This window comes from Filicampus tigris, chromosome 16 (assembly GCF_054856515.1).
Source record: "Filicampus tigris isolate MCC_2025a chromosome 16, RoL_Ftig_1.0, whole genome shotgun sequence".
Lineage (NCBI taxonomy): Eukaryota > Metazoa > Chordata > Actinopteri > Syngnathiformes > Syngnathidae > Filicampus > Filicampus tigris.
In genome coordinates this window covers 1,774,054-1,801,425 of record NC_141232.1, presented here as the reverse complement: position 1 = coordinate 1,801,425, position 27,372 = coordinate 1,774,054, and the positions used below count along the sequence as shown (strand labels likewise).

Below are 27,372 nucleotides of genomic sequence, written 5' to 3'. Positions count from 1 at the left end.
CTCTAATCCACTGAGCTGCTCAGGGAAAACGTGCTGACTTTGCCCTTTTTCCAATCGACTATCAGGACCCCCCCCCCTTCCAACCCTTCCTTAATCCAGCCGGCTGCAGGTCTTGGGGAATAATCCTGGATTAGGAGGTCTTCCCCACAGCGCGGGCTATACGTATGGGGGCCCCCCCTCCCCCCCCGCCATAGCCGACTGCGCCTGAGGCGGCGTGTTATTCATACGGCGAGAGAACACAAGGGTCCCTCCAAAAAGAGGCAGACGACGCGTGATGAGGCTTGAATTGCTTGCGAGCGCGTCTTGTCGCCCCGAGGGGAGCTGTGGAGGCACATAATGCTAAAGAGGGATAATACTAGGCGGGCGGCCCTGCTGATATTCCGCGTGCTTTTTATAGGAGCTCCTCGGAGAGACACTTTGTTAGCGCGAGAGAGACTCTAATTGCTGTAGCCTGACTATTGTTTTCATCAGAAACCCCACGTGTGTGTTCCCACCGAAAAACAAAAACAATTGTTGCCGTCGCTCCACATGTGAGGCCAAATTCAAGTTTTATATGCACGTGTAGCACTAATCGATGCCATCTCGTGAATAATTCAAGGTCCAATTTCACACGGCGTGTATTTTTTAAAGGGTGCCCGCGATAGCTGACGAAATGCTACTCCGAACCCGCTCGACGATACAAAACACGACATGTAGAAATACGAACAATATGTTTAACCACGGCAAGACTATATGAACCATACACAACATTGATTTAATTGAACACGACACATAACCATAAAACACTCTATTTTATACTAAATCTAACAATGGAATCACTTTAGCAATAAGAACATTACACGTTTGATACCAAAAGACTACATTTAAATATACAAAATAGTAAATTTGATGAGAAATCACAATTTAAACCTAAAAACACCATATTGGCCACCACATTAAACAATGAAAACACTGCATTAACTCTACATTTAGCAACAAGACGTTACATTTGACCACAGCACAGTAAAAAAAAAAGAAAAATACTATAAGCATTTAAACCACTATATGCAACCACAAGAACAGAGCATTTAATCATAAAATACTTTGAAAAAAATGTTATATTTGGCAAAAAACACTGTAGGCAACACTTCAGTTCAACATAAAAAGAAGGCAAACATTTAGCAAACAGAACACTGCACAAACACTATTTCAACCCCTCCCAAAAAATTGCACCGTGACCAACCGCTACAAAAAACACAGCAGTTAACCGTAAGAACATTACCTTTAAGGATAAAAAGCCACCATTTAACAAAAAAAATCCACAAAACTATTCTACTTGACACTTTAAATTCCAAATGCAATGATAAAATTTCACCTTAAAAATATCAGTGGTCGCCAGAAGGACATGACATTAGCCTGTCAGAAAATACGCAGGGTACAAGTGAACAATGACATTTTGTTCGAAATTCTTCAAATATGAACTGTACATTTTCTAGAAATGTCTCCATCCGCGTATTGAAAGCGATTGCCGCCACCATCCCTTGAGAAATTAATAAACGTATGATGATTGACACTGGTGGTCAACAATCACTCTGAAGGAGTATCAAGACAAGGCCCGGCGGCGGGGCTGATCGCACGCGCACGCGCACGTGCGTGTTTATTTACCTTGCTGGCCGCAGGGGGGGTCCAACTTGCGTCAGAGCCCAACGTCCCAGAGGCATGCTGAGGCCCAGCGGGGGGGACTTCATGTGTCAACATCACCAACGCTTTGCATGATGACTCCCGAGCCAAAAAAGGGGACCTGTGCAACAATATACACTATGGCATGGCGTTGTTGTAAAGGCAACATTCATTTGTCATTAAAAAAAAAAAAAAATATTTTATTGCACCTTGCCATTAAGATAGTATATTAAAGGCAAGCTGGATGATGTTAGCGCTGCTTTCAAGTCGTTAAAATGTCATTATTGCTGATGGCAGCGACATTTGAGTCCGCGCAACGTAGAAACGGAACCTCTCTTTAGCCAGTCACGTCAATTCATCCCATGTCCCGCACCGCTGGTCCTACTTCCACTTGGCCCGCTCGCAGCCGACTTGGAGCAAAAGAGACAACTGGCATGATTCCCACTTGAATGAAACTAACCACGCTTGTTTTTGGAACGTGGCGAGAAGCGAGAGTTCCTGGAGGAGAAGCGAGCCAGTCATTGTCTTTGAAAGCCAAAGACCAAGCGCAACACTTTGGGGTGCCAATTGGTGCTGAAAAACATCTGCAGACTGAAGGGTTGCTTGCGTGCTCCAAGCAGACCAGGAGAAGCGTAGCTACGCTTTTATCCGCAGTAGACTTGATGATTCCCAACGCTCGTCCGACCGGACTCGGTCAAAAAGAGCATCAAACAGCCGCAGCTCGGGTTCTGACCGGATCACGGATTGCTCCAGTCCTAAAAGCTGCCAGTCAGCTGTAGAATACATCGGAAAAATTCTGGTCTACAAATGATAAAATGGCTTCGGTCCGGAATACATTCAAGAAATGCGAAATGCTAATTGCTTACACGTACACACTTGTACATTCGCTGAGACGCACACGCACTGAGATGCTCTCTTTCGCACACACTTGCACATGCTCATTTGCTCACACACACGCGCGCACTCTCCCCCAACCCCCCCCCCCCCCCCCACCCCCTTGCGCAATATTGCAACGTTAATGTGGCACATAACACCTGAAAACGTGTTGAGAGCAAAGACAGCCCATGGGCCTTGACACACGCGCACGCACACGCACACGCAAAACACACATCTTCACTCAGCACCCCCTCTTGCCTGGAGCTGTTGCATGGAAGGGGGGAGAAAAAAAAAGAAAAAGATTTCCATTTCCATGACTTGATGATATAGCGCGTACGGCGTCTACAAGCTATTGTCATGATAAAAGGCCACGTCAATCTATTTGCGTCAGATTTTCCAGACCCATTTTTGGAGACGGAGGCGCCCGGTGGAGCTAATGCCGGTCTCCCGTCATATACGTGATTTTGCAGCGAGAGAGATGCCTGTTGGAAAAAAGGACAAATGTGCTGGAGATGGGGGGGGGGGGGGGGGGGGCAAGGGGGTTGTCTAATGTGAAGATTGCATGAAGGCCTCGAGATCAATTTCAAGACAACTTGGGACAGATTGAGTGAGATCATTTATGAATATTATGTGCCTGTCTGAGACTAACTAAGAATGTCCAATTCATTTCAGTGAATCGAAAGAAAAAGGACCTATATGAGGATTATTGATTTCATTTTGAACCTGATTGATTATAGAAAACAACAGTTTGAAGCAAATTAGCCAACAATGATGTCAACGTATACAGTTCTTCGACCGGTCCCTTTAGCCACTTGCATGAATTGTTTTTGCGATAACAAATATCCATAAATGTTTTTTCTCCCCGTTTTGGGATTTTAAACATGGAAACGGACTATGGATCGTTTCAAATAATGTATAGAAACGCGGCAGCATTTGAGTGTGAATTAACTGTCTCAAATCTAGCGCGGTCGTCTTTTCTTTGCCTTTTTAAAAACAACGCTGCAATGAGCATGCCAGGCCACTTGTTGGCGATGTCGCGCACTAAAAGTGCTTCAATCTGAAACCTGCTGATATGACAATCTACAGTCAACCCCTGCGTATATGCACTTCGCCACCTGTGGATTTGCATATTCACAGATTTTTTATTTTTATTTTCCAATTTTTCCCCGGGATATTCTTTCCCCATTCACCCCTTTAAAAAAAAATGATAAATAACCAAAATGGCCACTCAGAGTGTGGTCACGGGCCGCACGCCCGCAGTTGCCCATCACTCTGTGCTACAAATAGAGCCCGAGTGGAGCATCAGGCCAGTACGATTCTCAGCCTGCAACCCTGAAAGGCCCATTAACACCTCCGGAGGGCGCACAGAAGGAGAGCAGCAATGAGAGAAGCCGCCCCCTTCCCTCCCTGGCCCCACCTCTATAAAGAGCCCAGCCGGACATCCATCCTAATGGGCCCGAGCTCATTCGCAGCCTGGCCGGCTGCAGGTGGGGAAGCCGAGGCGCGTAATTGCTCATTAGAGGGCGACAGGTCCGGGTGGTTGCGCGCGCCGGCCTCCTGACAGCGGAGGGAGGGGGAGCGTGACAGCATGACTGCGACATCCGATCGGTGGCGGCACGCAATCGAGACAATCGACGGTGGGAGTGGGGGCCGCAACATTAGGCACACCTGTGCAAACAAGCGGTGCAAAGGATCAGCACCGATTTCAGGTAGAAGATAAAGAATGGCACATTGGAAGTCGGACACGTTGAGGCTCTAAAATGTGCGTCGCGGTAGTGAGACAAGATGGCAGTTCATGCGGTGGATGGTGAGCGGCGTGTAAAAAAGCCACTGATGTTCAACTTGAGCCATTTTTCATAGTTGCGGTACATAAATGGCTATTTTGCCATCAAAAACACTTTTTCAGTCTGGTTTTTGTTGCTTTATAAAAACTATTCACGTACAAGTCATTATTCAGCTTGATGTTTCTTTGCACAAAAATCTATGTTTTCCGCCGTTTGGTCAGAAACTGGTTTTGGTTCTGCTGCTGATTTCACTGATCAACAAATTGTTGCTAAATCTTTTCATCAGGGGCAAGTGAATTTTCTAGAGGATTTTTTTTTTGCACTAATTCCAAATCTGCCCTTGTTTTTGTTGTTGTTTTTTTTGCCTCAATCTAGCACATCAGGTTTTCATAATAATGCTCCAAGTCATCTTAAAACATTTACCTTCTTTGGCTTTGAGTCAGCATGAGACTCAGCATGTTTTTTTTAGTCTTTTATTGTGTTGACTGTTTTTGTATGTGTTTCAAGTCTGATATTTTTTTTTACTTTATCCCTCTTCTTGTGTTGGGGTCAAAAACGACCCGTTTTTCAAGTCAATTCTGGGGTCAATCTGAACCCAACACAAGACAAGGCTTAAGCACTGCACTTTGAATGCAGCTGTGGATTTTTTTCAAGTGCTCTATGAATAAAGGTGAGTTGAGAATTATACAATGTTATAGTAGCAGACTTTAAAAAAAAAAAAAAAATCAGGGTCAAAAATCCGTTGAGGGACACAAAGCCACCTGCGATTAAATGTTGCTGTTGACCAGTGCCATTAAAGAGGAAAAGAAGAGGTAGAACGCAACTTTTCTTTTCTCCAGACTGGGTCGGCTTTAAGCAAGTGCAGATGTATTTCATGTCGCATGCAGCCTTTATGAGTGCGTGCTGTTTTGGCTGACGCAAAGCCGGCAAAAACGGGGTCACCAAAGATATGACTTCATAATAGGTGGCGTGTTATTCATTTCCATCCATACTGTCATTTAGTCTTTATCTCATTCTGCTGTGCATTAGTCCTCAGAGGGCCTATCAATCGGGGGGCTAATGGCTCGTAATTGCATGCAGACGGCTGCGAACATGACGAGCGGTGGTGGGGGGCGGGGGGAGGAGGGAAGTGGGGGTGGGGGGTCGCACGCGGTCTCACACGTACAGTAGAAAATTGCTTACGATGGATTAAGCCACCCCCAGGGCGACGTTGGGGTGCGGGTTCAGGCCATTTCCGACTCGGAAAGCTTTTTGCGCGACGCCACGCATGCATTAACGTCGTTCCCACGTAGGGAGAAGAAATGATTGGGAGACGACCGCGAGCACAATGGCTGCTCTGTCCCTCTTCTAGGATAAAAATCATTCAATCATGCACATGATCGAGTCTGCTTATCGATCCGAGTCCGTATCGATTTGAATTGGGTGAGGCAACTGGTTCAAGAAAAGTCAACAGAGTTCTTGAAGGCAGAGCTTTATTTATTTTTAAATGAATACCAAAAAAAAAAAAAAGGCTCATTTTCATGACGTGTGATGTAATCCAACAACATGTTGTAGAGAGAAATGGCAACACTGTGCGTTCACTGTCGACTTTTTTTTTGGGGACTTAATTCAACTCCTTGAAACAGCTCAGGTAGTCATTCGGAGGCAGCCGCTGCGCGCGCGCGCGCACGCACGCACGCACGCAGTTTGATTTTCCGCTGATGACTCCATCGAACGCAGGACAAATGTGTAAAAGTGGTTGAAAGTTGCAGCATGAAAATTCCCCTCAGCATCTTGGATTGTATTTGTACGATAGTTACGGACTTAAAGCAACAACCCCTGAAGCTTTGAAAAAGATTAGGTAGTAGACAGCTTATGATCCACATCATTTCAACTTGACCTCACGCAATCATGTTAAGCAAGGAGGGTCCGTTCTTTTTTTTAAAAATGCAGACGAATGATGCAAAAGGGAACCAAAATAAGACAAAGAAGTGTTACCACCGAACTTTCAAAAACGCTGAAACTAGGGGGGAATAGCAACAGAAAAGTCGACATTGGGCAGATCGGGCGACAGAGGACTCTGAAGCAATGCGGAATTTGCAACATTTCTGCTCGACAGGTGCATTTCTCACCCCTTGATTTTTAATCCACGGTACAATCGGAGTAAGCAAACTTTCAACTTTGTGTTATAGTCGCACTCTATTGTGACAAAGTCATGCAAATATAATCTGTTTGTTTTACTTACAATGAGGAATTTGGAGGAGAATCCCATGATTGAATTATTATTATTTTTTTTAAACAACCGTTTTAAAGTCGCCCACCCCCACGCCTCGTCCCTGATTGAGAATCTCTGCTCTAAAGCGCTCGGTTTTCTCCAGCTTCATCTTCACGATGAATGCTGTAATTAGAGAGTCGGAGCCAGGGGGCTGCGGGTGGTGGTGGGGACTTCTACGCTCCACTTATTACCAGATGTTTGAAAAGGTCACTCCAGTTTACACACGCACGCGCACACATTAAAGAGTTTGGGCCTGTTAAGTGCGAGTGAAGCGAACAAACATTTGAACGGAATGGGAGCAAGCAACGACACCGACTGTCGCTTCAGGTAAGCGTGAAGGTGAAGTGGATGGGGGTGGGGGGGGGGGGGGGGGTAATTGACCGTTGACGATTTGACACTCCAGCGTGGACACGGCTGAGCGCACATAACAAGACTTCAACTTGCACTTTCTCTTGGCACAATTTTTTTTTTTGCTCTGTTTGGCTGTGATGAAGCCGATTTATTTTTGACCTCATAGCATCGTTTCCACCAAGCGGTGCGGAGTTACATTGCTAGAAAAAGACATTACAAAGATTGTTGTTGTTCCGTTGGGGGAGGTGGGCGGGTACCATCAGAACATCAGTGTTGTTTTCGTCAGCAATGACAAACTTAAGCTATTGGCAGATAGTTTTTGGCTTGTCATTTTTTTTAGACATGTATTTCTGGTTCATTGTCATTTCAGAACAGCAATTTTCTTTGTATATATTAAATAGGATTGAAATGTCGTCCATATTTGAAACAGCATTTTTGTCACACAACCGGTTAGGAAGTGCGTAGTTGTATGTGCAGGAAGGAAAGACCAAAAAGCAAAAGTAAGAAGTGACTGCAAATCATGAGGTTATTAGGCCATCGTATTTTTCTTTTGTTTGGTTGATAGTCAAGGCTGTTATTTTCTATTTTCTTAACAGGGTACTACTTTGTCAAAATTATGACATTATAAATGCTTGAAAAAAAAAAAAAAAAAATCAAAATGATTTTTGATTAAAAAACATTTTGAATTTTCAGCAAACAAAACTATGAGATAAAGAGATGACTAAAATGTGACTAACAAGCACCCCAAAATTAAAATGGCTGCCAAAAAAGAACATTGTTAAACATTCAGATGGTCTCATGATATTATTATTATGAATTGATCTTTCCTCAAGTCACTCTTGTCAAACGTCCATTCCGTGAACCGAAGCGTGCCTACCGCTTGGTGGAATTCAGCTTGTGACTAAAGGAATTACTTGAACGCACCGCCGGCTCACTTCCGCCTGCCCGGAAGCATGGCCACAGAACAAGACAGTTCAGCAGACGTGTCAACTCTTTCTTCTGCTTTTTGGCTTTGTGTGTCAAAGATCAAAGTCAGGCCTACTTGAGTGTTCTACATGCAAGGATATCATATTGCTAAAAACGTGTACGCGTGTCTGCGGACAGCAACAAGTGACGCGCGTCTCACACTTGGAAGGTGAAATCTCTGCTCCGGCATTTCCTTTGTGGCCTTTGGATGCCATCCACCCATCCATCCTTTTTCTGTAGCGCTCATCCTTATTAGGTTCAAGGGTGATCTGCAGACTATCGCAGGATTTGAATTCGGGCAAGAGGCTTGGTGCTTACTGAAAATTGTATTTTTTTATTTTTTTTTTAATGCTCGTGTAAATTAATGAAAAGTTGAATCAAGGCAACCGAATTCTTTTTGTTTGTTGAATTTTGTTGCGGGGTCTTGGGCAGTGAGGCTAGTTAGGCTAACGTTATGCTTTTATTGTCCTGTACATTTATCACTGACTTTGTAAATTGTTGCGTCAATTCAGCATTTATTGCGAATATGACTTTTTAGTAAACGCACGCTTTCGCCCAATGAAGCTCCAGCTCACTCAAATGAGGGCAAGCGCTATCGAAAATGGATGGAGGGATTTGTATCCACAGAGAGAAAATGAAATCACCCGAGCAGGCGCAGGAGAGGTTGGCGTTCAAAAATATTTCCCTTCGAATAAAGATATGCACATATAGCTGAAGACAAACGCGTCTTTGTGAGTGCGCGAGCCCCTTTAAAAGTTCACTCGCTCTGAATGAATTCCCAGTGTACAGTTTTGACCCGAGCCGGTCAGAGTCTGCGGGAATCCGCGGCGGTTCGCCTCCGACCCAGTCTCAACCCCGCGCGACCCACATCGAGCCCATGGAAGGGTGCCAAGCCAGAGGCGCGCTGCAACATGAGGTCACGGCGGGCCGCCAGAATGGCCGCCGATTGTCCGCCGCGCTTGAAAAAGGGGGAGGAGAGGCTCCGCTGACCTCGGTCGGGTTTGGTGTGACGGCGCGCCGCATGAAAGGCTCGGGTGACAAACGTCCGCAGTGAGACGGGGAAAAATACTCCAGGCCCCGAGGACGCGAAACTCGGCTCCTCCTCAGGACTGTTTCCTGAAGGTGAAAATATCCCGGGATTTGGCGCCCGTCGAGGGCGAGGGCGTGCACGACGGGGCGGGCCAGGAGGGCAGCGGCGCGGACGTGCCCCCGTAAGGGCAGCTCTGAGAGTCCGGGTGCTCGCCGGAACACTCCACGGCGGGGATGTAGCGGCTATCCCACATGCCCGGCCCGCACAGTTTACACAGGTCATGGAGGCTGCAAGGGATTCTGGGTAGGAGGCGGAATTGGTAGAGGAGGCTGCGCGCCTGGAGGGACGAAGGGGGGGGGGGGGGGGACAAGATCAACCCAGATAGCTTTGAAGCAGTGGATGCAAAACAGCTTGTTGCGCATTTTCATAACAGACAGCTTTTAATAGAATCAATGACCTTGAGGTGAAAAAAACAAGGTCAAGGCTACGAAAAAAAAAAAAAAAAGTGATGCAAATGCGAGATAAACAAAAGCAGAACATGGATTGCATGCTAAGGCGATGGCTGCCGCATCCATAAACATGAGGACGCAGGCGGCGGCACACAAGCGCCTCATAAATCCTCGCTGCTCGCATCGCAACAAGGCCAGTGAACACCTGACAGTCGGTTTGGCGAGCGCTGAAAAAAAATGCGCCACAACGCAACACTTGCTTCATTTCAAACGGCAACAAATTGATCTTAAATGTGCGGCTTTAAAATCATCCAGATGACAAAGTGCCAAGGTGGCGCTTTGGATGTTACCACGGCAACCCCACATCATTTATTCCCGTCGTTTATGAGCCAGGTAAACTCGTGTTGTGAACCACTTTTTTTTTTTTTTTTTTTTGTAGTCAATGCCAAGCTGATGATAGACAAGTCATCTGTTAATCCATTCATTCAATCATTCATTCATTGATTTTTTTTTTCCAGTTGTCAATTTGCTGTCGCTTATGTTGCAAGAGTTCTACAAGTTCCGACTGTCTGTGAGACCCTGAAGGTGTCCGTGACCATTGTTGTGACCATTTTAAATTTCATGCAAATAAATCCAAATGACAAGATTTGTAATTTGAATTCGGGAGTTCTGCCGTCAGTTGTTTTTAGAATGAAAAACAAATTCTTTTTTACAGGTACTTCAAACTAGCATAGCATAGGCAACATCATAAAAAGATCCAAAGCACATATACGTAATGAATTTCATAACAGACTTGTCATGTTAGCATGTAGCCTGCAATTAGAGCTGGGCAATTAATCTAGTTCATTGATTTTTTTTTTTTTTGGAGAGGTGTTAATTTTGTAGAGTTTTTTAGATTGAAAAAAGCATAGTGATTTATTATTCAATGATATTACATTTATAATCATTTTATTGAGTGACTTATCCGCCCCTTCTATGAAATATTTTTCAAAAAGCAACTTGCAGCTTGAATTCCCGCTAACATGAGCAAAATCATTTTAAGACTGCTCCGCATGACGAGAAAGGAGTTGTTGCATTTTTGAAACGATATCCTATCCCACCGTTTGGTTCTTCTCGTTGCCTTCTACTGTACGTGTGGTGCATGGAGTTGACCGCTAAAGGCAAGGCGGCGTGTGTTGCGTCACCTTGCGTAGCACCAGCTCTCCGTTCATGTGCATAGACAGGTTGCTGAAGTGCAGCAGCATTTGGTCGGTGGCCAGCTGCTGCTCCGTCACGTCCTCGCCGTAGAGGACGATGATGGCCACGCACAGGAACAGGTGGAAGTAATCCGTCTGCAAAAGGGACATTTGGCTTCTTCATTTTTGGCAATACTTGCAGGTTCTCGGAGGGACGACTAAGTTGACGTTATTGTGGCCAAATTAGGAGAAACGTCATCAGAAATGTCTTGATTTGGAAAGAAAAACAAAACGAAAAAAACTACAATACTATACAGGATGCTTTTATAGTCATACTAATTATTATTTCCAACATGAGTTTTGCAGCTGACAAAAATGCATCGGGCTATTCAATTGCTTTATGTAATGTCAATGACTTGCGTCACAAAAAAAGACCATAAAGCCGCATATAAAATTAGGAGTCTTTAGCTACTTTTTCACACTTCTATGCAATTGTATATTTTATAAATTATATTTTAACAATCATTTTGTGATGACCAATTTCATTCATTTTGTTAAGAATTACAACTCTTGAAATAGTTATAATAATTACATTAGACATGCAGAATAATTCAAACGAATAATAATTTGAAACATTGAATTATTGAAAACCATTTTTCTTGGCCTTTTGAGTGAGTACAATTTTCAATTAGAACAAACAACTGAAGGAAAACATTTTTTATGGATTATAACTATTCATTTTCCTTCAATAGGTATCATTAAGATTCAAAATCAATATTTTAAGGGCATTCATCAAGAATATTATACTGCAGTCTGCGGTCTGACAGCTTGCACTCTCGGCTCCCTCAAACAAATCGTGCGTGCGTGCGTGCGTGCGTGCGCGTTTCTTTGACAGTGACCTGGTAGTGAGCCCAGCAGGCCTCCCACATGCGCAGAGCGTCCGTGTCGGGGAACTCGCGCTTGAAGCAGAGGAGGATCCAGCGGTGGCAGAAGAGCAGCTGGAGGCCGTCCTCGCCCAGCGCCGTCAGGTGCTGGTGGAAGTCAGGCAGCATGAGGCGCAGCAGCTCCCGCAAGTACATCTACGCACACACGCACACCTTCTTACAGCCGGCTCCGCATATGAGGAGGCGCACCTTCCCACTTTGATGAGACGCTACCAGCTGCCTCTCCATGTCGTCATCGCGCGGCGAGCTGATGAAGATGGTGTTCTCCATGAGGCCCACGAAGCACCAGAAGGTGTCGCTTTCGTCTTGGATCTCGGTCAGGAGCGGGGCCACCAGGTCCGACATGCCCTGGCAGTAGCCCATGGCGGGGTTAAACACGGCGTAGTTCAGCAGGATACGCCTAAGGGAAAGAAAGACACGCTACGCATTTTGTACTGCAATCGATTTCGTCCAGAGTAAACATTCCATTTACACACTTATTGTCAAACACGTCTTTATTTAGTAGCTAACGTCTCCATGCAATTGTGCAGCTGTGGGCCGTGTAAGCTATTGCGCTACCAGCACAATTTATTAATTGCCTCGGCGAATGCAACCAGTGGGGGGAAACGCTTCTCCCAAAACCATTCGCTCGTTTGACTTGAAGGCAAGTTCTTCAAATGTGCTAACCTGCTGCGTTTTGAACCTTTGATATAATTAAGGACGGCGTTGAGCGACGCTCCCTTCCGCTAGCTTTCTAACGCTCCGCGCAGAGCGGCTTTGACGTGCCTGTCGTCAACGTAGGTAAAAATAATTCCAGTTGACACTGCGTGCATCTGGAAGGTCAGCAGGAGCGCCACGCGTAAACCATGTGTCTTCTTCTATTTCCCCATCTTGCACCCGTGACGAAAAAGGCACCGCCCACTTTTTTTTTTTTCCCCCCCAAACAGTTCCAGTACTTGACTTGGTGCCAGACATCTTCAAAGGGTGAGATGTTTGACTTGATTTTCATTTCATTAGACAGCGATCAACTTCTCTTCCGAAGAAAGATGGCCTGGTGCGGGGCAATATGCGTTTGGCAATTGAAGCAGGTGTTAAAATGTGGCTTCAAACATTTCCTGTACAGTAAATAAATGTTTGAAAATGATTTCCTATGCGATCTTTCCATTACAACAACTTTGAAGTTGAACTTCCCGCGTTCCACTTGGGAGATTCCGCATGCGTCGTGTAAGGATGAAGCAGCACCGTGACAGCGTCTTTTATGGACACGTCCATAATGAAGCACGGTCCCACCCGAACGTACTGAACGTTCAAATGTGTGGTTCATTGCAAAAGAAAAAAACAACAAAAAAACACACACAACAAGCCCTACTTTAAATGGTTGCCATGCCAACGCCTATGGTAACTAGGGAGCCGTTTAATGATCATTCTTGTGTGCGCGCGCAAGTGTGTGTGTGTGTGTTTTTTTTTTCCTTTTTATGGATAGCACTTTAAAGTGTCTCTGGTAGCACTCATGCATAATTAAGTTGTCTCAAAAACAGAGAAGGAAAGCCTTGAGGACATTTTTTGTTCATGTCACAATATGAAAGAGTGTCAAGAAAGGGAAACACAAACCAGCCTCAGCGAGGACTGAGGGGTGCAGCCTCTGCAGTGGTTTGGATGATTAAAGATTCAATGATAAGCTTGGCAGCTATTTTTTTTTTGTTTTCATTGAAATGATGCAGTCGGGGGAAGCGAGGGGGGGGGATTATCTATTAGATTTCTGCACCACAGATGAGCGAGACCACTGCAAAAAATATGCAACATAAGGAGGACGGATCTGCTATTTAAATCCTCTTTCTCCCTGTTTGGACATCCATTAGCTTTGAGCACACGCATGCTAAAGTGCTTTGCTTAGTCAAAGCCAATAAAGCATGAAACTCGTTTGTGGCTCCCGAGGGGCTGAGGGGGGAGAGCAGCGAGAGAAGGCCTCACCTCATGATCTCCACGTTGGGGTTGTTGTCGCCCCGGAAGAACTGGTTGCTGCGGTCCGTCCTCACCACGTCCTTGTCCACCGTGAACTGGACTTTCCTCCAGAAGTCACTGTGCTCCTCGGGGCTCATGGACAACCTGGCGGGGCAACGGCGCATCATTTTAAAAACCCTCAAACGTAAATTCAGAGTTGGTTGGATACGCATTAGATGTGTTTGAAGAGAATCGCTGAGAACAGGCAAAGAACGAGAATGAAGTAGCATTCAATTGTGGAGATCATAAGAAAACAGCTTGCTGATGTTTTACAGCACTTTTCTGCGTCGGGTCAAATGATTATTTTCGTTATTCATATGATTTATTTTCACTTTACGGGGACTTTGCACTGTACTTTAGCTTATGTTGTGCACTCAAGTCTTAACAAGCAAGGGATTTAATTAACACTGTTTGTTTTGCACGTAGCCCCGCCAGGAATAATGAGCAAGCACCTGATGCAATGCCATGCAAGTCGTTATTTGTGTCGCCGGGCGCCTCCCTGCGACACCTTCCTCACTCACTCACGCTGGCTTCTTTGGAGTTTGATTGCTTAGCAGCAATGATTCAGCGAAATCTACCGACGCTTACGTGGGAGACTCGCCGGCTAGGTCTTGAGGCGCACCGGAACAATCGAGTGAGCTTGAACGAGCGCAGCCTTGATCCAAAGAAATTGACGATCACGATGTATTGTCGTACGGCGCGTATGAGCAACATTATTGCCATTTATCACTTGCGGTTAGTGTCATGCGCAAAACGTACAATGTCTAAAGAATACCATTCAAAGAATCTTTTTTTTTTTCCCCCACTTTGTGTATTAACACTCTTGGCAAATCTAATTTCATCTGTTTATAGTGAGTGTATTTTCCACGTCCTTGCTTTGGCGTGCATCGGGTTTTGATGGTAATCCAGAAATTCCATCCTTGGATTAAATAAATCAGTGCATGTGTGGCAAATGTGTACATTGTTCATCTGCTCTTCCGCGCTTCACGACCTTTCCCCTCCACTGTTTTGTTTTTGGTCACGTAGCTTGTACATAACATGTGTGAGACATGTTGCGCGTGTACTGTAGCAGTGACGCACTCAGCAAACTGATACAAACGATGTCCGTGTCTGCACAGTACCCAAAAAGCTTTTAAAACCATCAGGTTCTAGAATAAGGGCAGCTCAAATGTCATTGAGAATCGGCACTGGGGAAGCAATATCGTTCTAATAACGCTAAGGGCCGCGTGCGGTATCGATTTTTAATCACACAACGTTTGCACTCAAGTGTATCAGGGGTGCCTAAAGCTGTGGCCAGCCAGTGACGAGCATGAAAATGCAATCATTTAGTTTCGGAACAAGTCAAGCAATGATGTAGAGCAAGCACTTAGTGAATTTCAAACATTGCTGACATACTTTCGCTGAATACATTTTATGTCATGTTTTGCTCTGGATGAGAACAAGCCAAGATTGTTTATTGGCCCGTTCATCACCTTCTCGTGATTGACCGCTCGGCTTGGCTTGAAGTCGCCGGAACAGCTGCTCCGTTTCCGCGCTCGGCCGCTCAGCTTTCACGGGCGGGAAGGGCCAAGCGGAGGAGCCGGCAGAGAGGCCAAGAGACATGGATCCTGCCCGCTAATGACCGACGAGAGGCCCCGCGGGTTGCTCTTGACAAACGGCCCTTGAAAAAGGACTCCCCGTACGAGTCACAACAAAAGAGCTTTAATTATATTGATGGGACAACTCCACATGTTAGTAGGCCACACAGATCAAACCTGGCTAATTATCAGCCTCTTTACGGTCATGTGGAATTATGTGCATGCTCAGCCTGGGTGGAGTTGAGGCGCTCTTGTGTGTGTGTGTGTGTGTTCATGCATACCACAGCTGTTTTTTTTTTTTTTTTTTTTTTTTAACTCTCCCTGACAGCAGAATATGATCTGATAAGCGCTGACATGTTTTTTCTCCAGAGACCTTTTATTTCGCACCCGCCGCCTCCCCTTAACACTTGGCTCATTGTTCCTTTTGATTGCTCGGCGCCTGCGATGGGAAGTCACAGTACACTCACATATGGTTTAATGTTTGACTGAGTGAGCGTTTGGCAACCAATAACACAGCCGTGTGACAGTGGAGCCGCCCATTCAAGTGCAGCGACTACCCAAAACAAAAATCACCCCCTCTCCCTCGAATGGATGGCAAAAGCCCAAAATGTTCACCTCCTCTGCTGGACGTCGTGGTAGTGCGTCCGCTTCTGCAGCCTCCACGCCTCCCTCTCCTGCGAGGTGGAGTCGCAGGTGTAGTAGTGCAAGAGGAAGGGCCACACCTCGCCGCGGATGGATGGGTCGATACCGCCGAAGAAGATGGCCTGGTGCGGGGCAAACACAGCCAGCACAAAGGGCCGCTTGTCAAAAGGCGAGGGTGCGTGTATGTGCACTGTGTCACCGGGAAATAGCCATTGATATCAAAACCTTCCGCACACTTGACATCTATTTGTTAAAATGTACACAGTTGGCTTGCGACGTGAATCGTGTTTGCTAAGTTAAGTTGCAATAAACGCTGACATTAGCCAAAAAAGTCCAGCCGGACCGTAAGATTTGCATGATTGACGGCTTTCGGGTAATTTATGAAAAGGTGTGATAGCTTGACCAACAGGCAAGGATGGCATCTAGCTAACACAATGAATATAATCATTCCTAATGAAAAATGTCAACTTTTTGGGGGAGTAAAATGGGGAAGTCTTAAAGGAAGCATAAAAATGGCCTCTGTGCTGTGCCACAGGGGATCAACAGAAGGCAAACTTGTACCTGAGTCAGAGCTCCCCGCTGACCACCACTAGCCTACACTCACACAAAGTCAAGTCTTAACTACAGTAAATAGCGGTATGAAAACACTGCTGTCACGTCTACTGTAAGCAAGGGCGTAACTGAGCCTCCCTCACTTTTCTTTTTATACTTGCATGACTGTTAAAAATGTTAAAAACACAATTGCATCAAGTCCACGACACTATTATTTTTTACTTCATTTGGCATAGTTCTACACCTGTATAGCAATTCATGTTAAAATGTCAATGGCCACGAAACAAAAAGACTGTGGCCAACTTAATCATCATGATTTTGTGGTCAACTCATTACATGTTTGAGACAGTTAAGACTGTTCAAATGTCTGCTGGTAACGTTTGTGGCAGCGGCTACGTAATGGTGACATTCGGACTCTGGCTCAGATGGGTTAGGCTCCAGCTCGCCAGCGACACTAGTGGGGATAAGCGGTATAGCTAATGGATGGAAAAAGTCATTTTCGTAAGGTTTCACTAGATCGGGCTCACAGTGTCGATCAAAACTGAGCGTAACCGTCTTGATGGAGGCAAACTTTTAAAATGTGTCTTGTATTTATTTTCTGATGTGTGCGTCAAATCATTAACAAAGCACCGTTATTGTGAAACCTGCGCCTAAGCCCAGACAAAAAAAAAGGCTCTCTTGTTTGCAGAGAGAGAAAAAAAAAAAAAAAAAAAAAAAGTCATCACGTAAGCACGACTGAGTCATTGCAGTAAATGCTAAACGTTGAAGTGAGTCAATCCCAGAGGTCTCAAATGACGCACAGTGTCTCAGTGGCCATGACACACACCACACCGAGAAGATTTGTCAGTGCTGGATCAAAGTCAAAAGTTACGGTAAAAGCAAAAGTGTGAATTAGACAATGATTTTAAGAGATGTCTTGGATTCAAAAATAAAATAAAAATCCTGCAATCCAACTTCAAGTAACAATAGCGGCCAGCAGGGGGGGCCGGTGAGAGAACGGCGTCACCACATTCATTGCCCTCGCGAGATCTCCCCCATTTTCATGTTTTACAGTCACATTGAGGAGGTTACGAGCAGAACAGGCTTTATGGCCGGGCTACTTTGTGGCTGACAAGCGGCTAACATGGGTGATGCGAGCCTTCCATCACAGCTCAAGGTCAAGAGCGGCTTTTATGGAACGACATGCCATAAACCCCCCTCCACCTCACAGATGCGCGACGCGGGCCCACCTTGCGCAGCTTGTACTCCTCCTCCACCTGGCCGTCGCGATTGAGGTGTCGTAACCAAGTGGTGACCTCCAGCCTGCGGTAGAGCTTCTCCTCGGGGTGGCTCTCGGCCGACGGCAGCGTGGACCTCTGGATGGAGAACTGCATGCAGGACTTCTCATCCGACACCTGCCGCGCACGCGCACACAAACACACACACACACACGAGTCGGGAATGTCGGGAAAAGGACCGGAGAGGCCAACAAAGCATCGGAATGAAGAGGAGAAAAGATGGAAAAGCTTGATGTGGGGTATAGATTGGGCTGCTATGGAAACAAATGAAAAGGAGCACATATTGCGAATAACGTGGTAAGATATGAAACATTTTTATCAACAATGTTCGCTTGGCCGCTTATCTCTGCCAAACCTGTTCTCATCATTTCAGGCATGGCAAATCCTCACACCCAACACTAATAAACGTCAAAAAGCAGTTTTCCGAAACGATCAAAGGGCAGCCGCCGACCGGGCGACACTGCCCAACGGTGACTGACACTCACACACATAAGTCGCTGCTTATCTGGAAACAACGGTTTGAGGTGGCGTGTATGATTTTATTGAGCCACAAACAACACGGTGCTATTGTCAAGGAAGAAGCGGATTTCCCCGGTCGCTCTCGCAATAGATTACAATAACACAAAGAGAGGAAACGGGCGAGAAGAAAGGAGAGAATGTGGACATTTGGGAGGCCGTAATGTGCGGCATTCATTTCCTGACGGAGACTCTCCATGCTTTGCTTTTGTAGTCATGCTCAAATATATTTGTATACTTCAGGGGTGGGCGACTGGCTGCCAGGCGTCCACACACTGAGTGGCCACTTAATCACAGATATTTTTTCCACACGTTTTGAAATATTTGGCTGTTTTGGGGGGGAGCCAACCCATGTTTTTCATTTAAAATCACGGAGGAGGCTCATCAGTGTTTTCCGATCAATATTTTAGGTTGACAAAAAACGTATACAAATCTGAATCTTGACTCTTTCAAGATACGTTTGCTTCCCTTGAATCCAGAGGAAAGATTAGATTGAGCGGCTTCAGATTTGGGATTCATTTCACAGGCGACACCTGTCGAAATTGTTGTGGCTTGGCCGAGGTCTTATTGTAACTCCATATGGTGGTTGTCATCTTTCTTTCTGTGACATTTTTTGTCGTTGCCGGTGAACTTTGTCGACTTCCCCACCTGGTCTTTGAGCTGCGTCTCCCTGCAGCACTTCCACTGCTGGAACACCTCGGCCAGCTTGTCCAGGCCGGCGTGGTGAAAGTGGAGCACCTTGTACTGGCTCTCTCGGCTGGCGATCACCAGCTGGCCGCCGGTGCACGCCTCGTCGCTGCAAGGGCGCGACGAGCAAAGCGCGAGTTGCATTGAAAACATTCCTGTTCACCTGACACTTTCCCCAACCGACCTGAAGAACAGACGCAGTGACCTCATGTGACCCAGGTCCACCCGGAACACGCCGCACAGCTGCTCCAGCGCCAGCACCTTCTGCTGCTCCTCCCAGCGAGCCGCCTGCGACTGGCCGTTGCTCTCCAGGCTGGAGGCGGAGCTTACCGAGTGGTGCATCAGCTCCTCGGACAGCTCCCTGGCAAGACGGCAAAAATAAATAAATAAATAAATGAAATGACTTGCCCGGTGCATTATTATTGGAATGACTTTGTTCCAGGTGTCCCAATACTTTCACATCTTTCATTCAACTTTCGCTTTCCCCTGTGGCAACCTTGCGGTTCCCAGCTTTGAAACATGAGTGCGCAGTTTTTCAGTTGTGGGCACACACACACACACGCACACAAGCACGAAAAAAGGTGAGATGTCAAGGGCAGCACAAGGATAGAAAGACAAGAGCGCTCACACTTGCATAGAACATAGACGTTTAAAAAAAGAAAAACAGGCCTAAATGGCAGAGTTGTTGGATTGTAAGACTTCGCAGCTGCTATGATCCTCTTCTTTCCAACACACATGCACAGGCGCTAATGAAGCATAGCTAATGACCATGATGCTCTCTCATACACGTCTCGTGACATGTGAGTGGTGAGAACCAGAGCAAAGCGCTGAAAAGCGTCCAAGCCGCTGGCATTCCAAACTCAAGTCACACTTTCCTCCAAACCTTCACCAAATTCTGTGTTTTCTTACTGGTTATTGTTTTGTTTTGGCCATATGATGTTACATAACAAAATGAGCGCCAAGTTTGCAAGAATGTGCACAAATCAAAAACATGCTCGGAGCAAATGACACCTGAGCGACCTAACAAGAATTTCTTACAGACCATTGATGGGGGCAAGCAACGTCTGGCTGGCACACTCAATCCATTCTTGTCTGGTTAAACATTTGCCGCCAAGGGGATGGGGGCGGTTTAGCTGCAGTAGCACAGACATTCTCAGCTACAACATATTTACCGAAAGAAAATATGTCAATAGTAGATACTCGTGCATTTTTACACGAGGAGTGGGACATAAACACTCTGAAATGTCCCTATGAAGAAAACTTTTTTTTTTTTTTTTTTTTTCTACGAAGTGATGCAAGCAGGCTGTTTTGAAGCAGGCGGCTACAACCTGCGCCTGCATTTATTCAATTCGGTGTGGAAGAATACTACGGATGGAATTGCTACGTATGAAGACGGAGCATCTATATCCTCCTAACTTTTTCCTAACTTGCTCTCTCGTGCCCTAAATGAGCCGTACGTTGCCCAACCTGACATTGGATTGTGCCGCTGTACCTAATGTAGTGTCCTTTGAACGGGCGCACAAGCGCGCTTCGCTTGAGGCCTGCCCGGCAGCAGACAGTTGTTACTTTGGTTACAAGTGTCAAGAAACTCCATGAAAAGCTCGGCTGTGGATTCTTCTCCTCCGTCTCCCTCCCAGCGCTCTCGTCTTTCATCCGAGCTTGCTCTCCCATAGGCGGCCCTTTTCTCTTTGAATGATTCCAAGTGACATGTTTCCAGTTCCCGGCCCCCTCAACGGTGTCAATTAAAGCGAGGGAGAGAGAAAGGGCGATTGAGAGAGTTTTGGCCGGCTCGCTCTTTCGTCCTCTAATCCGGCGAGCTGACATTCAGCCCAGCACAACAACCCCAGGCGCGCTGGAAATCAAAGGGCTTCACACAGACTCGAGGAAGGGAAGGAGGGCCGGGGGGGGGAGGGGGGGGGGATATTTGAGAGGTGGGCAACACTTTTGGGGGGGGGGGGGGGGGGGGAGAAAAAAAAACACATTGAGAATGGGAAAGTATAGAGAGGAAAAGATGTAACATTTGAAAAACAAGGGTGGAACAAATATGGGAAAAGGAGAATCCCGGAGCGGAAGGAAAATGTGCGCACACGCACACACACACACGGGCTGGACACGGAGCCGAAGGGAGAGAAAAAGGGCAGCCGGAGAAGGCGAGGGAAGCACAGAGTAAACGTTAGAAGCCGAGAGCGCTGCCAAGTCACACACTGGCTGCACTTAGAGTAGGCAGGCTGGGGGCCGAGAGAGGTTAAAAAGGCTTCAGCGATGCGCGCGCACACACACACACACACACACACACACGCGCGCAGATTGCGGACGTGCTCACTCGGCCAAACGGTGAGTGTGTGAGGGGAAAAACACACTGAAGATAATGACTCCCAGATAAAGCCATCATGAGCTTTATGCTTCGGAAACAAGCAGCCCTGATTGTGCGTCATGCCACCTTGTGATGTCATGTACCTGCAGTCGCTGTTTCAAGACAGAGGAGTGCGCCGCCAATTGAACTCAGGCGGTATTTCACCCTGGGGCGCGGTGGGGGTTGAGTTGAATAATTTTTCGTATGGCTCCACTTTGTGGCGAGATGGAGTAACTGTCGCTCGGCCGTTGCCAAGTGGAGGGATTTTTCTTTGTTTTAATGTTTAACTCTTGGCGTATTGACGAAAAATTATCAGGAGACGTTAATAAAAAAAAAAAAACATTAAAAAAAATGATGAGGCTACATTAGGTTAATGTTACGCCCACAATCCAATCTCAGGGTACATCACGGCAAACAAGCAGTGGCACCTCTGGACAATTTACAGGCTTCAATCAACCTGTCCTAACATGCATGTTTTTCAAACGCTGGTGTCAGCCAACAGATCCAACCATTTGGAGGATATACTGCACTTTCCTTTTTGCACCATTGTAAAGCAAAAGCATACTGGAAATCTTGAGGCCAAGCAACCTCAGGCCTGTGGGCCGCGACAGCGTCTAATCTGAGCTGCCACGCAAGGCCAAAATTCAAACGAAACTGTCGCAGATAGCCCCGAAAAACATGAAACCCACAAATGCGCGGAACGGAAGGAGTCTGATGATCGTGGCATCCTAGTTTCCACGAAATGTTCACCGGCCCCCTGAGAAGATTAGAGACTCTCATTTCAATTTGGTGTAGCTCTCAAATACAACACACAAGCACAATATTGCATGCAGGAAAGGAAAAAGTGTACGATTTGACACATCAACTGTTTTTGACAGTGGGACAGCTGACGATAAGTCGGATAAGATAATAATACGACGGAAGATTTTCTCCCCACACTACTAACGGATCCAGCATCTCAATGCACTGACCTGCTGTCATTGTCCAAGAAGAGCGAGCTGCTGCTCTCACACAGCGCCTCGCTGACGGGGGACAAGCAGAAGGGCGAGGAGAAGGTGTCCGAGTCGGAGCCCATGGTGCTGTCGCGGCTCACTTCGTCCGACAGCTCGCAGGAGCCCTCGTCGCCCTCCTCGCCGGGCGCCGGCGCCGGCGCCTGCTGCTGCTGCTTGGGCTGCGCCGAGGGCGGGTCCGTGCCGGCCTCCGTTGCGACCGAAGCGGGGCTCTCGGCGGAGGAGCCGCAAGTGATGTTCCGCTCCTCGTCCTCTTCTTCCACTTGTGCGGCTGCCGGGCGGGAGTGCGCGCTGCAGGGGAGAAGTTTTGCTAACATAGAATATGCTTCTGCTTCCTGGACACTTTATTAGGTACACAATCTAATGCCACGTTTTCCCTTGACGGCTATAACGTTGCCGGCGAGTGTGCTTTCTGACAAATGTTCAGTTCTTAAACTTTTATAGCTTCTAACCGAGGTTTAGTTCCTCCCGAGGGTGCCGTTTCATTTACGGTCTCATGACTGCCAGGAGCGAGAATGGCAGCTGACTGATGATGCCTCTTACCGTCGGCCTCTGCGGCGCGCGTTCCGTCGCACGGGCGAGCTCTCGGGCGTGATGTAGCGCAGCGCCTCTTCGTCCTGCCTCTGGATGCGCGAGTTGGGCACCCAGGTCAAAATGAGAGTGGAGCCCAGGCTCTCGTCCTTCTCCACGTGCACGCACAGGTAGCCTGCAGGGGGCGTCATCAGACCGATTAATGGCAGGACACGGGGAAAGCAAATGCGAGGCAAATTTTGACCCAGAACTCGAGAACTGGAGTAAGCTCTGACCCAAAACGTTTGGCCTCGTGACTGAATGCACTTGGCGACATTACAAATGTTGAGGTTCCAATCTTGTCTTTATTCTAGCACTTGATAACTTGAAGAGTGACGCTAGGAGTGTAAACAGGCAAACCCACCCGGGTGGTGCTCGGCCAGGCCCGGCAGCGGCTCGGCGGGGTGCACGCACACATTATTTTTGGAGTAAATGATCTCGCCATCCAGGCCCGAGCGCAGCGCCGCGCCGGGGTTAAACGTCAAGAGGTCGGAGGCCTTGGACGAGGCGCGCCGCAGGAGCCGACCCAGAGACATCTCCTCAGAAAGCGGGACGGAGGGCCCATCCTCTGCGGAGCCGGGGGGGGGAAAAAAAGGGGATATTAAGTATCGTCTTTGTGACGCTACTAAACGCCAGCTTCGCTCTTCCTTGATTGCTCATTTTGCCTCCAGTGTCCAACTGTCGCTTTTCCCCACCTTGAGTAAACAACCCAAACTAGCAACCGCCACGTGTGCGCTGGTGTGACAATCTGAGCGCATATCAGCAGCCAGCAGACGTCACTCGGCATGTGCGGAAAACAGCCCACTCTTTTCACTTGTCACCCTCGAGCGGGACGACAAGCAACAAACTGTTTTCCTTCGACTGCAGCTTGATGTTCTTTCCCATGACTCTTTGCCGGAATGTTTGCGCCTCGCCGTCAGCTCAACTTGCCAACTTCCTTTGTCCAAGGAATGTTTTCTTGTCCTTCCTCCTCACTCACTCGGTCGGTCGGTCGGTCGCTATGTTTACCTCCGCCTGGGTGACTGAGCAAGCTCCCCGCTACCCGATGCCGGTCTCTAGACGGGAAGTGCCCCGGCAGGAAGGGTCGGGCGTGATTGCAGAGTGGAGAAGCACTGTTGCGAAGGCGTCAAAATGAACGCCATCCTCCCTTGGAACAATTATCACTGCTAGGAAACTCCGAAATACCTCAAAACGTGTCAGCAAATCTGGTGAGAGGAATAAATAAATAAAAATAAGCAGGAAAATTGTGAATTATTATAACTGTGTAACCGATTAGTAACACCTGCCCTTTTTTTTTTTTTAAATCATTGCTTTCTAAGATACAAGTGACACCAGAGCTATCTGTTAGCACGCTTTGCAATGAATTAAGATTAAGCTAACGGTAAGGAAGCTACGCGTTTGTAAGAATATAACCTTAAAGCCATCACACATTGAGTCTTTTTGAAGATCGTTTGCTCTCTTCCAAATTGCTCACGGGTGTTCAAGGTGGACCCAATACAGCAATATTAGTATTAATAGTAGTTAGCGACAGGCTGGTATCGGCTTTCATGGTATCGGAGAGTTTTACGCGCCGAGTGCAAGTACCGACGCACGTTATCGGCACTCGTCCCGATATCGACGCATTTCTAGTCTGCACAGTTAATAAAAGAATTTACCATGGCGACAAAGGAAAATCTCTTTCTACGCTTTAAAAAATGATTCGACCGCAGGGATTCCACTAATGTATAGTTCAACATGAATGGCAACGACAAGCTCAACACTGAACGCCCAACTGAGGGGACGTTGATTGAAGAGGCCGCCGACTGTGACATATTCCTTCCTGCTCTATTATCTTGTGGTTATTTCGGTCTGCAGGGACATTGTGGCCCACTCAGGTCAGGTCAGTCGGATGGACTGGCTGCTGGTTTCCATGGTACAGTCAGTGTACTGTACTTTCAACCTCAGGGGTACTTTGTTACGCTGTAATCTTTAAGTTGGAATTGGACACCAAAAGAGAGAAGTGAACACAAGGTTACAAAAGGCTTCCGAGCTTCTCACCTCAGGCGTCTTACGAGTCACGCTGAGATATGGATTTTTCAAAAGACAATAAAAGTGCACCCTGGTTGACAAAGAAGCCAGAAAAACATGTTTTAGGTTACTGGGCTTTTTCATGACACCTGGCAGGTGACTCATCTGTGGCGGATATGAGCAATTTCGGTTGGACAGGAAGTATGGATCTTTTCCTACAATGCTCATCAAGCATAACACTCATAGCACAGCTCACCTTTCACTATTGAAATAAAGGGAAAGGTCATTTGGTGCCTGCATTTTGGTCACAAGGGCGTAGTATAATACAGGCATCCCTTGTATAGACAAAAAAAGAAGACTGCTCAGTAAGCTGCAGTAATATTATCGCAGAGGATAAAGAACGCATGAATGTGAATATTGTTATATTACCTTTCTACGTGTGAAGCTGCACCATTAGTGTTCAACTATCCGTTGCTTAAAGCGTTACAACATCGCCACATTGATGCAACTTTCGTTTGTGGTGCTCATTCTGACTAGCATATGAATTCTGTTTCGGAAGGTAAGATTTGGTCTTTTTTTGTGGGCGGGGGCAAAGGATTTTTCCTCAAAGTCAAACCAAGTATCCAGTTGATTTTGGATGATGTCCAACAGAGATAACTAATGTATGTAAAACATCTCATTTTAACCAACCTTCCTCAAATATCTATAAATAATGTACCAGGCCAAAACAGACACCTGACTAATTTTGAATGACAAGAGAGGCTGTGGTAGTTGTGGTCAACTTTCAACCACACTTTATCAAACCTTTCTGGATTTTTTAGTTGATGTATATGCAAAGGCACCCTATTGAGTTTGACCGGTGTCCGAGATAATGAAGTGGCAGAGGTCAGAGTTGAAATGATTATAACTATTTGCTTGCAATGCTCTTTCCCATTTCTCACTGTCAAAGCAAGTACCCGATTGATTTTGAATTTCATCCATTTCCAGAAGGCCAAAGTAGCAAAGGTCAACGGCCTAATCAGCACATGCTCAATCAAGGAACAGTCCCACTCAAACAATCAAGATTCTAATCAAGTACCCTTTTGATTTTAAAAGACAGTCAGTAGAGTCACATTGATCTAACACTCACTTTCAAGCAATCTTTTTCAAACGAGGCTAAAGGCACCTAACAGATTTTTTTTGGACAAGATGCCGGGCACATCACAGGTTATATTTGCAGTATTTTACCTAGTACAAATTGGAAAGGCCAATCTTCAAAGTTCAAACCTTAAAGGGTTGTTTCTAATGACATCTGACAAAACACGGCTGAGGTAGCTGAGGCCAGTGCTTGGAAAGTCCAATCTTCAAAGTACCTTGATTGTTGTCTTAGCTCCAAGTACACACTTGATTTAGATGACCAGTCTAACAGCGGTGCAAGACGGAGCACCCGTTCATTACTTGCAAAATTTGTGTCAAAGATTTTACCACTGCAAATAGTGAGAGTTCACAGGAGCATAAGCAACACACATGCAGGGGTTGGGATGAGCCTTGTCATCAAATACTGGACTACTTTCCCATTTAGACAGGCCTGCGGCAGCATTTCATGGCATATTAATTTGTTTTCACTGTATTCAATATGCATGTGAAGAGGGGAGCAGCATGGTGGAGCAGGGTTCATGTCGTATTTCATGCCCATTATTCATTTAAAGGTTGCTGGTTTTTTTTTTTTGGGGGGGGGGGGGGGGGGTTTCAACTGCATCTAAAATGGCATGCAGCACATAGTTGGAGCAGATCCTACAGGACACTTGATGTGCTGGAAGTGCTTGCGTCAGCTGCGTGGGTGAAAGTTAAATCAAGTGAGCGAGGCGTACATGTAGTAATGACTTGTCTGGGGGTGGGTCGGGTTAGGTTGGGGGGGGGGGGGGGGGCTCTATCCCTGACTGTCAGGAGGCAGCAACCGCCTGACATGACCACCAGTCAGGCCCGCAGTAACACACCAACCAGCTCACTCCATCCCATTTTATCTGGTTGGAAAAGCCTCACTTGACATTTCACAGCGTTTGCAGTCGCGGAGGTGGAAAAAAAAGTTTAAAGTTAATAGTGTACAGAGGCAGAAAAAAAAAAGCCGACTCTTGACGTGCACCTGTTTCAGAATCTAAATGAATGAGGAGCCAAGCGGCATGTACGGACAAGAACGCGGACACGGCTCACCTTCGGTGCCGCCGCAGCAGTCTACAGCCCATGGTGGACGTCCATGTCAGGCCACAGCGTGTGCCAGCACCGTGTCACAGCCTGTCCCGGGAATTTGTCTCGAGGTTTACGGGTTACAAGTCTTGCTTTCCTCCCTGTGCGTTCAGTCTGTGACGGCATACATTTTCACTGCTGCGCTGATGCTACTACCTTTTACATGCCCCAACAAATATTCCACTTCCGGATATTACTTTCAAATAAACCCTTCTCGCGTGGAAACGACATAGGGCTGATCTGAACGAAACATTCGTTTTAAGTTGATAGGCATATTTCGTCACTTCCTACTTTTTTACATTTAGCTTGACTTTCCGGCCAGACCAGATCTGTCTCCTGAAAAAAATAAAATAAATAAAAACACCGCTTCAGGCATGCTTTTATTTTGTTTGTGGTGATTATTTGTTGTTAATGTATGTTTGTCCAATTTGTTGAATGTGTATTTGCAATAATTGTGAATTTGACATATTGATAAATTAGAAAATAAACA

The 27,372-nt window shown here is 46.4% G+C and overlaps 1 protein-coding gene across 6 annotated transcripts; it reads right to left on the bottom strand.

Moving 5' to 3' along the window:
* Positions 1–745: 745 nt before the first annotated feature.
* Positions 746–27,129, bottom strand: tbc1d16 (TBC1 domain family, member 16). Of its 6 annotated transcripts, none has more exons than XM_086056094.1 (13): positions 26,850–27,129; positions 23,017–23,220; positions 22,626–22,788; positions 22,044–22,373; positions 18,904–19,080; positions 18,681–18,828; positions 17,469–17,633; positions 15,661–15,809; positions 13,439–13,573; positions 11,642–11,888; positions 11,444–11,575; positions 10,554–10,700; positions 746–1,780 (listed from the first exon to the last, which is right to left on the bottom strand). In XM_086056094.1, exons 2-13 carry the CDS (start codon positions 23,186–23,188, stop codon positions 1,724–1,726), a joined length of 2,022 nt encoding a protein of 673 aa, XP_085912220.1. In that variant the 5' UTR covers positions 23,189–23,220; positions 26,850–27,129; the 3' UTR covers positions 746–1,723. The 6 variants fall into 6 exon arrangements, with proteins under 6 accessions (XP_085912220.1, XP_085912222.1, XP_085912217.1 ...); XM_086056096.1 differs by having other exon boundaries at positions 11,650–11,888; XM_086056091.1 differs by lacking the exon at positions 746–1,780 and adding an exon at positions 5,761–9,257 and having other exon boundaries at positions 26,850–27,128.
* Positions 27,130–27,372: the final 243 nt, after the last annotated feature.